Below are 17,963 nucleotides of genomic sequence, written 5' to 3' on the forward strand. Positions count from 1 at the left end.
GAGGTTTGTATTAGCGTGATTAGTATGAATTTGAAAGAGTTGTTAACTTTTTTAAATATATGTTTTTTTGAAGTATATGGGCGTCGTAGACGTTTCTTGTTTGTTGATTCTTCTGGTATTAGTGTTAAGGCTGCGTGGTTTAGCTATGTTGTCAAATACAGTATGATGCAAAGCGGGGACAGTTGTAATCAGCTTTTTGGTGCCTTGCTGCTTTCTCGGGCTTCAGGTTTAAATGAAGTTTATTTTTACGAAGAATCGTCGCGTTTGCTGGTTGGTTTTTTAGTATGTAGGCTTTTCGGTGCAGTAGATGGTGTTGTAGGCGGCGTCAGTTGTTGTTACCGGAAACGTATGTATTTGCATCAAGCTGTAAAGTTGCTGAAGGAGTGGGCCAACGAAGCTTATTTCGGCTTCTTGTGGTCCGAAAGGTGTAAGTCAACATTTAGTCATTGCTGCTTGCATGGAGTGGAGTCGATTTTGCTCAGCTGCGGTGTTTTGGCAAAAGGTGATTGTGCCTTTCTTGCGCAACTTATTTCTAATGTTGTGATCCAAAAAAAGAATATATACTTTTTAATGAGTGATGCCCACATGCTAGAAGTTAGTCAGTGTTTATTGTCATCTGTGGAAACACAGTTGAGTGAGGTTTATGTGGAAGATGGGGTATTTATATCTGTTAACTTGCCCATAGAATCACGAATGCTGTTGGAGGGTGACTGTAGAGAAGGTGGTATACTGCTGTTTTCGTGCTCACTTGAGATGAGAGGTGCTGTGTTGGAGGACTTTCTAACGTTGGTGGGCAGTATAGGGGTTAGTTTCTTGGGATCCCAGCGCCTGATGTGTTGTGAGCTGAAGGAACTGCTTTTTGACATGGGAATAGTCTCTCTTGAGCGGTTGTCGTTGTGTGTCTGTGACGCTATCCAGCATGCAACGGGAGCAACACCATTTCATACCGAGCACGAGTTTTGTGCGTGGGCAGAATACGCTGGATCAGCGAAGCGGGGTTTCTTTAAGGTCGGAATGGTGCGCAGAGCAACTCTGTCAAGAGAGGGAGGGCTTTGGATATATGGAAAAAACAGTGTGGCGACAATAGTAATTCCCGTTGGTGATCCCATCACCAAGTTGGCTCTACTAGAAGTGTGTGAAAAGGCAGCTCAATACGCCTACGAGGTGTATTCTGGTTCGATGTATACCAACGGCGGGGTCGTTGGCATATGTTGTCTGTTTTTAGCTGAGTATATTTGCCGTCGGTTACCCCGTCACGGTAGTCAGAATGCGTACCTTCGGCACTTTGCTGGCGCCATACACGCCGTGCTGGTTTCACATGCTATTTGTCTTAACCCCTCTTTGGTGGAGCCTCCGGCAACGTATGTCCAGGAGGTAGAGAAAATTGCTGAGGATCACGCTAAGCTGATGAGTTCGATGTCATATGCAAATAGTGTTGTTGGGCAGTACAGAAGCGGTAGGTCTTATGTATCAAGTGGTCACATGGTGGATTGCGAAGAGTTTCGGCGGTCTGTGAGGGCTGTTGAGTTAGCCCTAGATTGTGTTTCGCTCATTTCTAAGTTAAAATTGTAGATATGTGTGGCAATCTAGTTTTAGTTTTTTTTTGAATTATGCCTCAGTGCAGGTTAAAGCTTTCATTTTGCTTTGTATTGCTTGGAGCGTTATTGCGATTGTCACTGTGATATAAATTTATCTTTATATCACACATAAACTTTCACTTTGTTGAGACGTTCGTTTTTCTAGGTATATACATCTGTGTGTGTTGTTTTAGTATAAAGGATATGTCGGGTGACGGTAGTGATGGTTGGGGGGAGATGGTTCTCCCGGGTGTGTTCATGCTCCGACGGAGCGCCGCTTTACCGCGGAAGCTAATTGGTCCTGTGTCGGATGGTGATAAAATGGAGATCATTGCATATAAAATCGAAGAAATTGAAAAGTATATTCAAAAACTAAAGGAGAGCAACGCTAACATCAATGAATTCTTGAATGATGAAGGACGTAATTCAGGGACAAGACATCAGACGTTATCGAGCAACGATATTAGCACCCTAAATGCCGATGGTGACGACCGCGTTCTTTTGGAGGCCCTTGCCGAAAACGCGGCCCTCATATCGTCCAAAACGAGGGAGCTAGAGGAGTTGAAGGCATTGTTACAAAACAATTGTTGTGCCTGCGCTTGTCGTTCGTATAGTTCTACCGATGGTGGAAGCGGTGTACAAGAACCCAGTGTCACCCACTTCACCGGAGATGAAGAAGAGAGCTCAGTTAATGATATGTCGATTGCTCGATTCAGTCTATGACATAAATGGCGGCATAACGTTCGTTTACCAATGTTAGCCATCCATATAACCCAAAGGCTTATCGAGTTGTTGCGCTTTTTCTTTTTAAAATGCGTATTTGCGTGTACTGGGTGCTTCTTGTTGTAAATAAGTACCTTCTTCATTTTGTTTCAACCCTTTTGACCCTTAGCCGCCTGAATTGTGCTAACTAAACTTCAATTTGGAAGGAAATATATGCCACCTAAGAAGAAGGATGACAAATCACAGGAGTCCCTTACGGTTCTCCTCGGGCGGCCAGGCAGTAATTTGAAGGTCGGCATTGTTGGGCTCCCGAACGTTGGTAAGTCCACATTTTTTAACGTGTTATCCAAAAAGGGAGTTCCAGCGGAAAATCGTCCGTTTTGCACGATAGATCCTAATACGGCGGACATAAACATTCCGGATGACAGATTTGACAAGCTGGTGCAGCTTAACAAGCCGGCGTCTGTTGTCCCAGCACAGGTTCATATACGTGATATTGCTGGCTTGGTACGCGGGGCCAGTCACGGGGAGGGGCTTGGCAATGCTTTCTTATCTCACATCAATGAATGTGATGGTGTTATTCATATGATCCGTGTTTTCGAGGAGGAAGACATCACTCATGTGGAGGGTGAACTCGATCCTGTCCGGGACTTGGACATCATCTTTTCAGAACTCGTACTGAAGGATTTACAGGTTGTCAACGGTTTGATTGATAAATTAACTGTGATAGTCAATCGCGGACTTGATAAAACCAAAAAGAATGATCTAGAAATATTGCATAAGGTAAGGGATCACTTAGAGAAGGGTGAACAGGTTCGGTGCTATCAGTGGAATAATAAGGAGATCGACTTTCTCAATACACTTCAACTATTGACGGCAAAACCGGCAATATTTCTGGCTAATATGTCCGAGAAAGATTTCATCCGTCAACGGAGTAAGTGGCTTGCGAAGCTAAAAGAATGGATCGACAAGCATACCGGGGAGCTTCTTATCCCAGTTTCCGCGGAGATGGAGGCCAACCTCCTTAATATGTCTTCAGAAGAAGCCGAAGAATTTCTCAAGCAAAATAAAACTAAGTCTCAAGTTCCGAAGATTATAACCAGTGCTTACCATGCGATTAACTTGATTCACTATTTTACAGCGGGCCCGGATGAAGTGAAATGTTGGACAATACAACGTGGCACAAAAGCCCCTCAGGCCGCTGGAAAGATTCATTCTGACATGGAGAAAGGATTCATCTGTGCCGAGGTGATTCACTGGGAGGACTACGAAAAATTGGAGAGTGAAGCTGCCTGTCGCGAAGCAGGTAAGCAACATCAGGAGGGAAGGAACTATGAGGTAAGGGACGGTGATATAATCTTCTTCAAATTTAATGCAGCTAAAGGAGGTAAGAAGCAATAGAAAAGAGATGAAGTTCAATAACCACGATATTGGTGTTACTAACAAGAGGGCTTCCTCTATCCCATGAATTAAACCGTTTTGTGTTTGCGTTCCATTTTTGAATGATAAGTTGTGAGACGTGGATTGCGTATGCTTCCGATGTCCGTTTCAATACGGCTTTCTCCTTTGTTTTTTCCTTTCTATTCTCGGGACACTAGCTTATAGCTAGGCGCACTGGTATAGCAAGAAAGGAACGATAATAGAAAATGGACTTATTTGGAGCCTATGCTTCTCATGCACAGGCGGTGCTATGTACACCAGTAAGAGATAAGTATTCGATTTTGATGGAGGATGATAAAATTCGTGTGGGCACAAGTAGTATGCAGGGATGGAGGAGCACAATGGAAGATGCCCACGCCATTCACCTTTCCCTACCAAATCTTCCCCTTCATATATCTCCTCATGACGCTGCTATGGCAGCAGTCTTTGATGGACACTCGGGATGCAAAACGGCTCAGTTCGCTGCAACACATATGGCGAGATGGATAACTTCAAGTGAGTCGTTTGTTTCGGGAAATGTAGAAAACGCGATTTTTGAAGCCTTCATTTCGGGCGATGCAGCTATTCGGAGGAGTATGCCTCATGAGCAGAGTGGCTGCACGGGGAATTGCATAGTGCTAGTGCAGAATAATTTATACTGCGGTAATGTTGGCGATAGCCGTGCGGTTATGTGTCGGGGAGGGGTTCCCTTACCTCTAAGCGAGGATCATAAACCTACTCTTCTCAGGGAAAAGGAGCGGATAAAAAAAGCAGGATGTTACGTTCGAAACGGGCGTGTAAATGGTATACTGTCGTTGAGCCGCGCTTTAGGTGATTTTGCATTTAAGGACCACCATTTAAAACCTGAGGATCAAGCGATAAGCGCGGTTCCAGATGTTCTTCACGTGAAGCTCACGCCTCAGGATGAGTTCGTTGTTATCGCTTGCGATGGCGTGTGGGAGAAGTTTTCTAACGAAAGGGTTGTTAAATTTGTTCGAGAGGAGGTGGGAGACCACGGCGATCTTTCGCTGGCATGTGAACGGTTGATGGACTCTTGCCTGGCTCCTGTGTCGGCTGCTCCTGGCGCGGATAATATGACCGTCATCATCGTTCAGTTTAAAAGTTCCTTTTTGAAGAGGGTAGAAGATGGCTTTGCCGACGATCATTCGAGTAATGTAAAATTATGAGTGAGGCGCGGTTTTGTGTCTTGGCTTGCATTGCGTTACCCACGTATGTAGCTTGCTGTACCTCAACATGGGTTGATAAGCGCTTCTTCCTAACACGTAACGCAGAGAACGGAACTGGTTAGGGGGTGGAGGAGGGCGCTCAGTGTTTGCTATGGGATTTTACAAGTGGGCATCAGGTAGTGTTGGCAGTCCTCAAACCTCATTTAGTTGTTGTATGAACTTCCTTATTTTTGAAGCTGTTTTACTTTTTTTTTTTTAAATCTTCCCACTTCACCGTTTTTCTTTTCTTTTTTTCCACAGTGCGCTCGCACTTTTTCAAGACGGCGCGGTTGTTTTGCGCAAAGCAGCAAATATAATTTTATATTTTTGCTGCTTCGTTTCATGAAACGACGTTCCTAACATCCTCACAGCAGCTAAGCACTTCCTTTATTTTTTCTCAAAAAAATATATAATGTCTTTGCTGTGGGGTTCCGTGCGAATCGAATGCAGCAATAAGTTCTTTCCAACTTAGTGAAATTCTCGTTGTGCACAAGTACTACCGGTTTTGTACCAACCCACCCGCACAAGTTGTGCTACGGAAGCGACGATAGATCAGGGGGACCACAGAGTGCCAAAGGGAGAAAAAAAAGCACATCTAAAGTGAGTTGATCATGCAGAGGGACGCTGACAGAATGAAGAGAAAGAAGGAAGAGCACCGAGATGAAGAGGAGTTTGGTGCCTTCCGCTTTGCTGATGGAAGTATGTACGAAGGAAAGTTCTGTCGCCGTGAGTCGAATGCTGATGGAACGGCTAAATCACAATTCCCATCTGCCCACCCACCAACGACGCGCAATGCACAACAGCAGGAACTTCCCCCTCCCATACCTTTTCACCATGGGAAGGGCGTTTTTAAAGATGCTGGCGGTTTGGTGTACGACGGTTGCTGGGTTGAGGGTGACATGACTGGGGAGGGTCTGCTACGGTTTCCCAGCGGCGCCACATATGAGGGTAGTATGTACGCAAACTCGTTTTGGGGGACGGGAACGTATACTTGGCCTGATGGCTCCCGCTACGAGGGGCAGTGGGAAAACAACAAAATGCATGGTAAAGGGACATATATCGATGCAAAGGGGAAACGTTGGGCTGGAAAGTTCCATCACGGACAGGGAGTTGGCTTGCTTGCGGAGGTTAGTTTATAGAGCACTCTGAGCACATGGGGTCTCGTTGATTGTTCTGAGTACCACCATGATCATTCGCATTTGTTATCCCGGTGCCATTTCCCACTGAGAGGCTCTCGTTCGATGAAGCACGAGGTGTGTGGGGCTGCGGCAGCAGTACCAATTTGTACAATGTGGAATATTGGGGCATATGATACGGTCATGATGAATAAAGAGGTTGACTCGCTCGCCGCGTTCTAGGTTGTGAACAAAAGAAAAAAACTACTTTTTTTTTTGCCTGCATAGCCTTTTAATATATATATATATTTGACTTTGACCCTTCCTTGTTGTAGTCACGAAGTATGTCCGACGAACTAGGTGTAAAGGAACTCGCTGATCTCCTTGCAGACCATGAACCAATGGACCTTGTGGTTCCCTCCGACCCCTCAGAAGTAGAAGGTAGTTATGACGAAGTTTACAAGAAAGAACAGCAGGAAAGAGAAGAGAGCAGGAAACATAAAAGGAGGAAGCGTTCGCGTCATGGGGCCAAATCACGTATTAAGCATTCGGGAGGGAGAAAGAGCGATGGCGTGAACCCAAGGGTGCGATCCAAGTTTGTTATTGATGCTGCAGAGAGCGGGGAAACGGAATCTGACGATGGTTTTGTTGTTGGAAGTGATGAGGACAGCGAAAGTGACGTCTATGGTGGTCCGATGGCGATGCGCGAAGGAGGGAAACGACACATCTTTCTTGAGGGAGAAGAGGACATGACAGCCGAAGAGGTAGCGCGTGCTATTGAAGAACGGTACCGCTCTGGTAGGAAAAAAGCGAACCGAACAGAAGCGCTTTTGTCTTCTGGTATTCCTAAAGGGAAGCTGTCGTCACTACGTTATGCTTCGCATTTGCTGCCGCAGGATACGGATCCCAAAGTTTTCGCTGTTAAGTGTCGCCCTCGCATGGCTCGTGTGCTTGTCGCCCGATTAGTAAACAAATGCTACGCTTTTCGTATAGGTCGCAATTATGAGAAGCGAAAAGTTGACCTGGGTATTATTTCGGTGTTTTGCTTCGATCACGTGAAAGAATATATATATATTGAATCACACCGCAAAGCGTTTGTAGAGAATGCAATCAACGGGTTAGTTGGCCTGTTTCGAAGCAATATTTCTCTAGTAAATCCTTCAGAGCTGATGCAGATGATGGAACATCGGCCCTCAGAGGATAAGATTCGTGTAGGCTCCTTTGTTCGGCTGCGGCGGCGTCAATACCGCCTGGATATCGCGCAGGTAATTGCCGTTGACTCAGCCTCTCGACGCGTGACGGTTAAAGTGGTTCCTCGGGAGGACTTCGTTGGAAAAACTTGCAACAAACCTGAGGTGCGAATGCCCCAACGCTTATTTGTCCCAAATCTTGCCGTAGGAGCTCATAACCGGGGTGAAATGTACGCGTGGGGTGACCTCATTTTTGATGGCGAAGGATACCTTCACCTCAGCGTGTCCCTCAGCCAGGTTATAAGTGGGGTTAAGATGGAGAAGCCCACAGTAGAGGAGTTAGCTGCCTTCTTTAGCAGCGACCTTAACAGGGTGCGTGAGGCTGCTTCCCATTTCGCCTCCAACGGTCGTGGCTCAGCGGGGCTGCGCATTGGTGACATGGTGCGGGTGGTATCTGGACAGCTGCGCGAAACTGTGGGGACAATAGAAAATATTTTTCTGGACACAAATACGGTTGCCTTGTCATGTCGGGTTCCCATGAGGGGCGAGACAATAAAGCTTCGGGTCGAGCTTCCACTGTGTGTGAAGCACTTCACCGAGGGGACCCATGTCGTTATCGATGGGGGTGTGCATGCTGGTGAAAGTGGCACGGTGGTGAAGGCGCTGGGTGATGTTGTACATGTGTTCTCCGATAGGGCTACTGCTACACGCGAGTTGGTGGTTCGTGCAGATGACTGTCATCGGAGCAATCTCGTTGGCTCCTTCGGCCATACTTCGGGGTCATGGAAACTATTTGATCTAGTGATGCTGCCGGATTCCTCATCCGTCGCTTGTGTTGTGCGCCTAAACCGCAACGACGTATGCGTCTTGACAGATCGGATGGAGACGCGCTACTTGTCAACCACACAGATCAAGCCAGTCCTCACTGGGCGGCGCCAAACCACGGACCAGCTGGCTAACATGATTACCCGTGGATCTGAGGTGATTATACAGAATGACGACAGCTCTCCGTATCATCTCGACGGCCAGACTGGTCGTGTGGAACAGGTATTTAACACTACCCTTTTTGTGCGCGTAAAAACTGTGAAGGAAAACTCAGGGTTGGTAGCTGTCGATGCTAGTTGTGTCCTGCTTATTGGCGGTCGAACCACGACAAAACAGATACAACCAGCGAAGCAGCTTCCAACGGTAAATCGCAACCCACATAATGCTTCTCGAGCAGACCTGTCGGTTCCCAATCCTCGCATGACATCGGAAGACTGGGCGGGCAACTCCGAGTGGTACGAGATGGACATAGAGTAAGTGTGGCAGCGAGGTGTCTACGTAGTCTGCTTGGGGAATGCCGAGTCAAGGTAAGCTTAGCCAAAATTGTGGCAAGGCAAGGGAAATAGGAGTCACAATATCATATGTATCACATAGGAGCACGTGTTCGAGGGGAAGGAAAGCAATAATGGGCGGTGTATGTATATCCTCGTTTTGCATTATCCATTCCCTCCTTACGAATAAGGAAAGGGTAAGAGTTTTAAAGCGAGGCAGCGGGAATTGGTTGACCCGCCTAGATTTGGTGGGAGATAAGAATAAGGGCAGGGGTCAGCGCCCAAACCGGGTCAGTGGTATGGTTTGGGGTGTTACACTTTTTTAATTACTTGTTCTTCACCACTTTGTGTACGTACCCATGAGTACGTTCTCCCTCAAAACTTTTGTGCAGCTATCGGTAGACCTGTCTGGCCAGGAAGATGATGTGCAAGGGTCTATTTTCAAAATTGCCCCCAAATATTGTGTATCGGTTTCTTTACGCGAACACGGGCCTTAAAAGCTGTTGCTGGAAGGCGCCGCTAACTGCTCAGCGGCGGACGTTCCATCGTTCCCCTCAGCTGCACTTCGAGTTGAATCCTTCACAGCAGATGTACAGCATGGAACATGCATTTGAGGAGCCAACATTCCGCTTTATTTGTGAGGGCATCGATATAGACTACAAGGAGGAGGTGCGGCGGGCTTTAATGGAGGTGCTCCCCCGGAACCCATCAAATTTTGTCGTGCGTGATGACCTGCCTCAGTCCCAGGGTAGTTCTGTTCAGCGAACCGTCCAGCTCCTTCGTGCAATTGCCAAGAAGCGACTTCTTTCTTTTGCGCAGGTGAACTCTACCCCGCAGTTGTTTTGTACCTTCTATGAGGTCATCGCAATGTGTTGTACCCCACTTGCGCTGTTGGCTGCAGACCACTTCACCTTCGCGGCAATGATAGCGTTGTACGGGTCGAAAGAAATGAAGGCACTTCTGCTGGACCACGTTGACAGTTGCCACATTGTTGGGGCAATTGCCCACAGAGAGCTCATTGCTGAAGGCGTCCCTCTCAACACAGAAGCGCGCTACAACCGCGGCGAAAATGTTTTTGTACTGCGCGGTTCGGGAAAGTTTGCTGTTGTGGGTGCCGTGTGTGCGGACTGGGCTATTGTTACTGCCACCCTTACGCTTAACAAGGATGACAACATGGGGATTCATGCTTTCGCAGTGCAACTAAGGGAGGGTGGAGTGCTGAAAAAGGGCGTTAGTGCGAGGCCGATTAATGGAGAGAATGAAGCCATGACTGCTGCCGGCGTGGGCGTCCTTCACTTCGAGAATGTTACCATCCCTGTTACTTCCCTACTTCTTCCGTCCGAGATTGTTGATGGAAAACTTGTATTTGCGGGTGGTGCTGCCACTCTCACATCCGTACAGGCACTAACCCGCCAAATGCGGTTGGCATCCGGAGCACTTTACGTTGGAACCTTGAAGAGGAGTTTGACGAATATTGTCCGCTACGTCGCACAAAAGTGGATGGTGGGGCCTGATGGACGACGCAATTACCCAGTCTTTGGAGTGCAACATGTCCAATCGCCTCTTGTAAAGCTTCTCTGCACATCGTACGTTTACATGACCCTCTGGCGGCGCGTGCTTCCCGCCTTCACGAAGCCAGAGGCACAACCGGCGGACTACGAAGATGAGATGAAACTTGCCGGAACCCTGTACTTCTTAACGGATAATTTGTCGACTCTAAAGAGTTTTGCGGATGATTTTATGGATGTGCATTCCTCCCTCAGGAGCACCGGAACGTGCGACGTCCTTTTAACAGTTCAGATGCGGCGTGATGGGTTGGACCATTCTTCACTTATTCGAGAGGTGGCGTTCAAATCGGTCGTCAAAAATGTGGGCACTACCCATTGGGGTTGGTGGCTCTCCAGTTGTTTCCAGTCGTTTGCGGCGCTGGATAGGTTCGTTAAAAACCCCTTTTATTCACCACGAATTGCGGATCTGGGAAGGCATCGGATTTTTTTTAGTCACAAGCATTACCGCGAGAAGAAGCGCCTACGGCAATCCCGTGAAATAGAAAGGCGTAAAGGCGGCTCCGAGCACCAATGGTACGACTGGGTAATGTTTCGTCACGAACAGGTGGTGCACTGCGGCGAAGCGTACATGGAAATGTTCGCACTGGAAGTGATGATGGACGAAACCCAGGCCTGTACCGATCCTCGAGCGAGAAAAATACTACGTGACATGGGGTGGATATTTGCCCTTTCCAGGCAGCAGGACCGGTTAGATTACTTTCTCACCCAACAAATGATGAGTCCCAGCAAATCCTGCATCCTCAGCTCCCATCTTGATAACATTGTTACTGTCATGGCGCCGCAGTGTGTAAACCTTGTCGACGCTTTCCAGGTTCCGAGGGCTCTACGCGCCCCCTGCGCTGCAGAGGATATGGAGTCCTACTGGACCATCCCGGGAACCGACACAGGGATACAACGGGGGGATAAGGTTCTTCTGTTTGGCGATAGGAAGCCTTTCGGAAACACTAAGGCGGAGCAAGAGAAGATGGAGGAATCAAGGGAAGATTTTGATCTTTTCCATGGGCTAGCGGGCAAACAGTCCTTTGCACAAGAGAAATGATGCATTCAACTACTTCAATCGCTTGATTCTTTCTTTTTCTTTTTTCAGTGCGCACTCGTGTGAAAATTTGGTATCCCCTGGTTTAGTGCGGCTCTCATTTTCTTCCCCTTCTTCTGCACCACTTCTTGTGCATGTGGTAATACCCCGCCCCCGATTGTGGCATTATCGTTTTATTCTCCAATGGGAATTACCCTATTCGTGTTTTCTTTTTCGTGGTGTCCATCATTTTAACAACAACGAACCATGTCTTTCTCGGTGGAGATATGGACGCCGTACACGAGGCACACCTAGAGAAGATATTGGAGAGGCGTCGGCGGCGCAACGCGCCCAACGCCGCAGTCACCATATCCTGTTCTCCTCCTGCAGGCGCAGCAACGGATGAACAAGTGCAGGCAATCGAAGGAACAGAAACGAGAAGGGCATCGTCTGCCACGTCCCCAAAGGATTTGGTGTCGGGAAATCGCCCCCGTGCTCAAGAAGCAGTTGATGCGGTGCCGGAGGTTACCCGCACCTGCAATTCGTCTGCTCACTCAGCGGAGCCCACCCGGGGAGGTGCGGAGGATGACCGCTGTGTGCCGTGCTTAGTCATTAATGTTAGCACGTACCCGGACAGTGACAGCAACCGGAGAAGATTTACAATGCTAAGCACGGATACGGGGTACTGTAGCTTCCCCATATCACCTCACGGTAACCCCCGTGGAAACGGTAATTGTGAAGGGAGCCGCTGGGAGGCTGCATGTCATCGGACAAACAGTCTTTATTCTTCCGTCAATGGCGAAAGGGGTGCGATTAACACTGTTACTGCACTTTATGACGAATTTCCCATCGGCCGAACAGTACCGCAGCTTTCTTACAGCAAGCCTGAAGCGTGCTTCAACCCATCGGGGGAAAACACCAATGATTTGAGCATGCGCAGGTTCGGCTCACCCGGGCGGTGCGTTGTGAGGTTAGTCCATCGTCAACCCCTTGAGGAAGCGTGTGTTCAGCCTTTGCGCTACGACAGCCCCAACTGTACGCCGGTTTCCCGCACTGGCCATGCAGATAGCCTTGCCGTTTGCCCCATTTTTTCACTTGACACACCACGTCGCGGTGAGCGGGTGCAGCACCTACAGAATACAATTTCTAGAGACACGGGTAAGCTGGAGGGTGACAGACTACAATCAGGGGAGCTGTTTCTTGAAGCGGAGGAACCAAAGCCCTTACCAGCTCCACTGCAGGTGTCACCATTGCCGGGTGCTCAGGGGGGCGTAGGCACGGTTTCTCTGCGTCCTAACGCCCTGACTAGGCTTCCGGTTGATGAGTTGAGGCTGACCACCTATGCGCCTGTGTCTTTGCTATGTGGCGGTGACTGGTTCTACAAGTGGAGCAGCAGGGCGGGCACCTGCTCTCCGCGGTGGGTATGGGTGGATATTGTGAATTTATTCCTTTTATGGGCGCATTGGGAGACCTTTGAGACGACATTCGCTAGGAAAATTAGGTTAGATCATATCACCCGCGTGTGCTACAAAGAAACATGTGAATCAGAGGAAGTTGAATGCAGAAGTCCCACTCGCGCCCCACGCACTCCGCATACGTTGCTCGTGAAAACTTCGAGAAGGCTTCTGAGGCTAAGCACGGAATCCAAATCGAAGGCCGATATCTGGTGCAAAGCCCTGGCAAACCTTTTATCGCATCTCACCTCTCCAAGGTCTCAAGCGACCATGAGCAGCGACGACCCAGTTGCTGCTATTACGCAGTTGGATGACCAGAGCGCACATGTAGTATAAAAGAGGTGCACATAGAAGTTGTTTCTTCCTTTTCCTTTTTTTTTTGCATGCTTGTAACCGCGGCAGGGACCCGGTTTCGACCTGTCACCAGTCTCCGAGAAGAGGGTTAGGTGGGTGCGGTTCATTTCTTCGGGTTCCCTGCGTGGTTTCTGCGCCAACATATTCGCTGGGACTGAATTGCGGTGCCTCTGCAAAGCTTCTGTGAGTCCGATTTTGATCCGCGTCCGTTCAGAACGGGTGGACAGCGATGGGAAGTGAGGGTAATGGTTGAGATTGCTTTATATTCCTGTATATTCGTGGCAGGGGGATGAGACGTAATTAGTTGAAATGAGATGGTGCATGAGGGTATGTGGGTGTGGAGCACTTGGGTTGGAAGTTTTAAGGACATAGACGGAATAGTAGGAGGGGTGCTCTTACTTATTCTCCGCTCTGTTCGAACCAGTCGGGGCGAACCCCACCATGGACTGCTGCAAAAGGCACAACAACAACCGTTCATTTATCACTTCTTCCATCTCCGTATATATTGACCCTGCTCCGTTTGATGAAGACACGGGAGATCGGGTTGCTCTCCATTTTGTTTCATTCTGTCTTTGCGTCCAAATTCTCGGGGTGAGCGACTCGTTGTTTCTTTCGCTTACCGGAGGTGCCACTGCCACTTGACTTACTAGCGATGCGATTCTCTCTATCCCATTTGCTCGTATCGATGCACCGATAATTTGAGGGTAAAGTTTTCAAGGTTTCCTAGCATCGCAAGGGGATCGAAACGGACACAGATACGGTGAGGAGCGGCATGGCAACAAGAGGTGTGGCTCCCCCACCCCCCGTCGTGCGGGTCCCACTGCTTGAGCCAACGCCTACATCCGTCACCGCAGCTCGCTCCCTCTGGGGAAAACCCCCTGCACTGCCTTCGACTGGCAGTATACTGACCGATCACTATCAAACAGCGCACCCTGGCCGCGTGCTTGAGAGTGTTGCTTGCGCCGAAACAGCAATACTTGACAGCGCCGCACGGATGGCTCACATCGAAGAGCTCCTGCGCAGCGTCCATAAGCACTGTGATGCTCCGACGAGGGAGACGGCTGCCGTCGCGGGTGCACTACCACAAAGCGAGTGCACAAAAGCAAAATGCCGAACGCCAATTGGCACTTCTCTGGAGCAGCGGGAAGACCAGAGACATCGGGGTAAAGGCCTTCGACCTCCCTCACCACGTCCGCCCCGCCGTGACGAGTCGCCGGCAAAGCCGGGGTGGAATCGGAGGACTCCAACCCCGCGCAAAAAGCCTGTCGTAAGTGACCCGGTCACAGAGCCACGTCGTGTTACCCGCAGCTCGAGCGCCGATAATCCGAGGCGCCCGCAGCAGGAAGGTTTGAAACGTGTTGGAAGTACGGGATCTGATGCTCACACTCAAAGAGTGTCGGGCAAGAGTTATGCCGCGCCTTCAGAGAGTGTGCGAAGGCCCTCGAACCGGTCAGCGCCCTCAAACTCAAGGGCATCTTCCGTGGTTGTGTCCCTCGCCCGGAAGGCGGAGGGTACGACTACGCTCGATTCTGTGGGGAGGGAACCATCAGTCATCGACTCACGTTTGGATTTCATGCAGTCAGCCCTTCGGGATGCTCAGGAGCGTGCAACGCGGGCGGAAGCTCGATGTGAGGAGCTAGAGGTAGCTTTCCATGCACTGAAACTTCAGCACGACGAAGCTACCACGCGGTTGGAGGAGCGTCAGTCCCAGTTGGTTGCGCAAGTTCAGTATCTTTTACAGTGGGTACGGCAGTTGGAGGAGGCAATATTGGTCAAAGGAGAGGTATTACTAACAAAAACGGAGTGTGTGGACGGAGCTGGCGTGGCTCGTGGTTCACAAAACCGCTGCGTAACAGAAGAAGCCAACTCCGGGTCTCTACTTGCACCGGGTGGTACCCGAGGGAAGCCAGTTCACCAGGAGACAGGCGCAAAAGGCGTGACTCTGCGCGTGCCACCGACTCCACCAATGGCTCTCAGGCTTCAACACAAGTGAGGAATATATTTGTGTATACTCAGTGCTGTTGTTATCGTCATTTCGGTCTGTTTATATGTTCGTACAGCCGTCAGCACGCTGCTAAACGAATAGAGTAGATAGATGCAAAAAGGACTTGCATGTGAACGCCAGTTCGTTACAAGGGGATAGAAGCAACAAAACGAAAACGGGTGGTGCCCACCTCTGGAGTCGGCGGAAAAGAGTGGTTCGTGTTAATACACGGAGTGCTTTTTTGAAAGCCGTCACCATAGATATGTTCTTTGTACATAAGGGCGTGGTGTTGATCGTTATCTAGTTATACCTTTCTTAATGTTTTGGACGCATGACCGTGTCCCTCCATTCGGGGCACGAAACTATAGACAGCTGCAAAATCATAGTAGCCGATGAATTGTGATGGCCGACCGGAAGTGGAGCCTCATCTCGTTTCTGTTTTAATTTTTTAGAAAGCTCCTTACCCTCCCCCCACGCCTTCCCTACAGCGCTGTGTGACTGTTTGTTGCGATTTATGCAACTCCCGGTGCTTGGCCGATGAGGTACAAGCACGATGATTCTGTATGAACTATCTTCCGCTCGTTGAATCGCTTACCTTTTCCCCTTGCTGTAATTACTGGGTTTGTACACATGTGTGCGTTTTGTGCATTTACTAGGGGAGTTTTGGGCAGAAGGACATTCTTGCGTACGCGTCTACGTAGAAATATATACATACCTTCATCAACAATAAGGATTGTTTTCATGACACAGGAACATGGTAGTGAGGAAAGCACACTTAACGCCCTCCGGACGGCTTTGTCATCCGGGAAGGCGGACTCTATACGGACTCTCGATGAAAACGCAGTCCTTTTGCATCATAAGCAAGCTGTTCCGGAACTGCTGCAGTTGTGTAACTCTGTTGGCGGTTCCCACAGCATGTCGCTACTGAACACTGCATGGAAACTCCTGCTTTCAGTTGCCGCCCTGAAAGATGTTACCGCGGGCCTTTACTGCAAAATTCTACACTTCATGCTCTCGCAACTACAGCACCACATTTTTTCGCACGACTGGTCTGATCCGAAACAAATTAAACTCACAACCTTCGTGGCCTCATACCTTGTTTCGACCGTGAGGAAGCATCCGTCGTTTGCGGTGCGGGATGAAGCATTTGTTAACTCGATATTGGATCTTCATATCACGACCGTCTTCACACTTGTTACTACCGAGAATGGGGAGGCTGCGCAACAACTGCAGAAACAAGTTGGGGTGCGGCTGCTTGGCACACTCGGAGCTTTAGGGGGAACACTGGGTGAACAGCAGGTTGGGGAGGATGGGGGCTGGTCGCCGTTGCTTGTGAAGTGTCTGAGAACTGCTCCTTCGGAGGTAGCGACATCGTTGGGAGATGAGGTGGACGTTGATTCTATAACGGCGGTGGCAGCAATGACGGCCATGTTGGCGATGGCGCGTTCGATGGTGCCGTTGTTGGAGAAGCCAGCTTCTCTAGAGCGGTTGTTGGAGGTTTCGCTCTTGTGGCTACCAGACATGACAGTTGTCCTTGTTGAGCAAGATAGTGGGGCATGTGCACTGCACAAACGCGTCTCACAGCTCGCAAAGGAGCTCCCACGGGAGGTGTACTACGCAGGTCGGGGGCATGAGGTGGAAGCGATGGAGTCGTCACAGGAGCTTGACCTTGGGGCACAGCTCATGTTGCTGCTGCGTAGTACCGTTCGAAGGAGCGTGCAGTTGGATCAGCAGGACGGAAACCTCGAAAAGAATGGGAGTGGCTTCATGTGCGGTGTGCTACAGCGCTTTCGGGTTTTCAGTATTTTGCTTGCCGCGCTTCTTGTACCAAACGATACTAGCGCCGCTCGGGTGCTGTTGGTGTGGGAGGCGGCGCTACACGCTCTTCCTGGCGCTTTGCGTCGAACCTTGGGGGAAGAGCTGCTGCTCCTAGGCGAGGGACAGCTATGTGCTCTGCGCAGATCACATACTCTGCAGCATGATAAAGTGGAGACTCTGCGCAGATTTCTCAATCTACTAGCCGTCCTTACAGCGGAGATATGCCGCCTGTTGCGAGTCCCGCCTGAGGTGCTCACTGGCACAAGGAACGACTCTACGGTTGGATCCGTGCCTCCGGAAGGTCCGACGTTTCATCGCATGGTAAGCATACTGTACCACCAGTCGCGTGTGTATCAGTGGTGGTGGGAGGAGATGCTGGTGCTCAGCGGTAATGAGCGCGCAGCGGGTGCAGCGGTGTCAGCGACTCCACCGGGAACGGCTGTTTCGGCTCTCCATGACGAGCTTCAATCCGCTTTTTCACACAATGAAGGGGATCAGAAACAACGTCTGTGCATGGTTCTAACATCGGTCCCAGGAAAGCTTGTTGAAATTTTGCGGCAGTGCAACCACACGAGCGGTTCACGTAGCATCAACGTGGTGCCCTTGTTCTCTGTTGCCACACGTGCTATTGAGGCGCTTTACAACTCAGCTGACTCGTCGCATGATGTTCGCGTGTGTGCACGATTTGTAGCTGCGGAGATTGTTGCTGTTGCAGGACTTTTACAGTGTGGTGATTCAGCCTATAGCACACTGTTGCACCGCCTGGTGCAGATAAGCTTCAAACCCTTGGAATCCGGAAGCGACTTACATGGTAGTAGGCTCAGCGGAGAGCCAGCCGACAGGTCTCAGTGTGTGGAGGGGATCTTGCGCTACCACGCGGCGGTGTGTTTGTACCTTTTTGCGCAGCGCGAAACCTCGGTACCGGTGGCGGAGTTGTGTCCTGGGGGCTCTGTCGCTACGGCACTCCGTCAGATTCTGGAAGGGAAGGGGCTTACTACTGGTGGCGACGTGACCATGCACTCATGCGAGGCCTTATTGGCGCCACAAGTTACCGTCTGGCAAATGCTTTTTCCCCACTTGGGTCGGGTTCCAACTTCAGAAACAAAGGCAATCAAAGGGGGTTCACAGGGATCGCAGCTCACTGTGGATGCGTCAAGTGATTCTTCCCACTGTTCTTCGCAGAGTACCCCCGGCAGACTTCTTC

General features: G+C 49.7%; 9 protein-coding genes and 1 pseudogene across 10 annotated transcripts in view; all 10 read left to right on the forward strand.

The window, feature by feature from the left end:
- Positions 1-162: 162 nt before the first annotated feature.
- Positions 163-1,572, forward strand: TEOVI_000682600 (uncharacterized protein; the record flags this gene model as incomplete). Its single annotated transcript, XM_067220874.1, has 1 exon — positions 163-1,572. The coding sequence occupies one exon, from the start codon at positions 163-165 to the stop codon at positions 1,570-1,572; it is 1,410 nt and encodes a 469-aa protein (XP_067076975.1).
- Positions 1,573-1,781: 209 nt separating this feature from the next.
- TEOVI_000682700 (uncharacterized protein) lies at positions 1,782-2,300 on the forward strand (the record flags this gene model as incomplete). Its single annotated transcript, XM_067220875.1, has 1 exon — positions 1,782-2,300. The coding sequence occupies one exon, from the start codon at positions 1,782-1,784 to the stop codon at positions 2,298-2,300; it is 519 nt and encodes a 172-aa protein (XP_067076976.1).
- A 213-nt stretch (positions 2,301-2,513) lies between these two features.
- Positions 2,514-3,701, forward strand: TEOVI_000682800 (GTP binding protein, putative; the record flags this gene model as incomplete). The annotated part of the gene is made up of 1 exon (XM_067220876.1): positions 2,514-3,701. The coding sequence occupies one exon, from the start codon at positions 2,514-2,516 to the stop codon at positions 3,699-3,701; it is 1,188 nt and encodes a 395-aa protein (XP_067076977.1).
- A 245-nt stretch (positions 3,702-3,946) lies between these two features.
- On the forward strand, positions 3,947-4,906 carry TEOVI_000682900 (protein phosphatase 2C, putative; the record flags this gene model as incomplete). The annotated part of the gene is made up of 1 exon (XM_067220877.1): positions 3,947-4,906. One exon carries the CDS (start codon positions 3,947-3,949, stop codon positions 4,904-4,906), a length of 960 nt encoding a protein of 319 aa, XP_067076978.1.
- A 650-nt stretch (positions 4,907-5,556) lies between these two features.
- Positions 5,557-6,084, forward strand: TEOVI_000683000 (MORN repeat, putative; the record flags this gene model as incomplete). Its single annotated transcript, XM_067220878.1, has 1 exon — positions 5,557-6,084. The coding sequence occupies one exon, from the start codon at positions 5,557-5,559 to the stop codon at positions 6,082-6,084; it is 528 nt and encodes a 175-aa protein (XP_067076979.1).
- A 320-nt stretch (positions 6,085-6,404) lies between these two features.
- On the forward strand, positions 6,405-8,552 carry TEOVI_000683100 (transcription initiation protein, putative; the record flags this gene model as incomplete). The annotated part of the gene is made up of 1 exon (XM_067220879.1): positions 6,405-8,552. The coding sequence occupies one exon, from the start codon at positions 6,405-6,407 to the stop codon at positions 8,550-8,552; it is 2,148 nt and encodes a 715-aa protein (XP_067076980.1).
- Positions 8,553-8,986: 434 nt separating this feature from the next.
- TEOVI_000683200 (acyl-CoA oxidase, putative) lies at positions 8,987-11,173 on the forward strand (the record flags this gene model as incomplete). Its single annotated transcript, XM_067220880.1, has 1 exon — positions 8,987-11,173. One exon carries the CDS (start codon positions 8,987-8,989, stop codon positions 11,171-11,173), a length of 2,187 nt encoding a protein of 728 aa, XP_067076981.1.
- Positions 11,174-11,436: 263 nt separating this feature from the next.
- Positions 11,437-12,939, forward strand: TEOVI_000683300 (Meiotic cell cortex C-terminal pleckstrin homology, putative; the record flags this gene model as incomplete). The annotated part of the gene is made up of 1 exon (XM_067220881.1): positions 11,437-12,939. The coding sequence occupies one exon, from the start codon at positions 11,437-11,439 to the stop codon at positions 12,937-12,939; it is 1,503 nt and encodes a 500-aa protein (XP_067076982.1).
- Positions 12,940-13,729: 790 nt separating this feature from the next.
- Positions 13,730-14,950, forward strand: TEOVI_000683400 (uncharacterized protein; the record flags this gene model as incomplete). The annotated part of the gene is made up of 1 exon (XM_067220882.1): positions 13,730-14,950. The coding sequence occupies one exon, from the start codon at positions 13,730-13,732 to the stop codon at positions 14,948-14,950; it is 1,221 nt and encodes a 406-aa protein (XP_067076983.1).
- A 621-nt stretch (positions 14,951-15,571) lies between these two features.
- Positions 15,572-17,963, forward strand: part of TEOVI_000683500:pseudogene — a 2,586-nt pseudogene continuing 194 nt past the window's right edge. Inside the window, exon 1 of the mRNA in view lies at positions 15,572-17,963. This exon is cut by the window's right edge and continues 194 nt beyond it. Coding sequence covers positions 15,572-17,963 — 2,392 coding nt within the window.

This window comes from Trypanosoma equiperdum (assembly GCF_001457755.1).
Source record: "Trypanosoma equiperdum strain OVI genome assembly, contig: ctg_1254, whole genome shotgun sequence".
Lineage (NCBI taxonomy): Eukaryota > Euglenozoa > Kinetoplastea > Trypanosomatida > Trypanosomatidae > Trypanosoma > Trypanosoma equiperdum.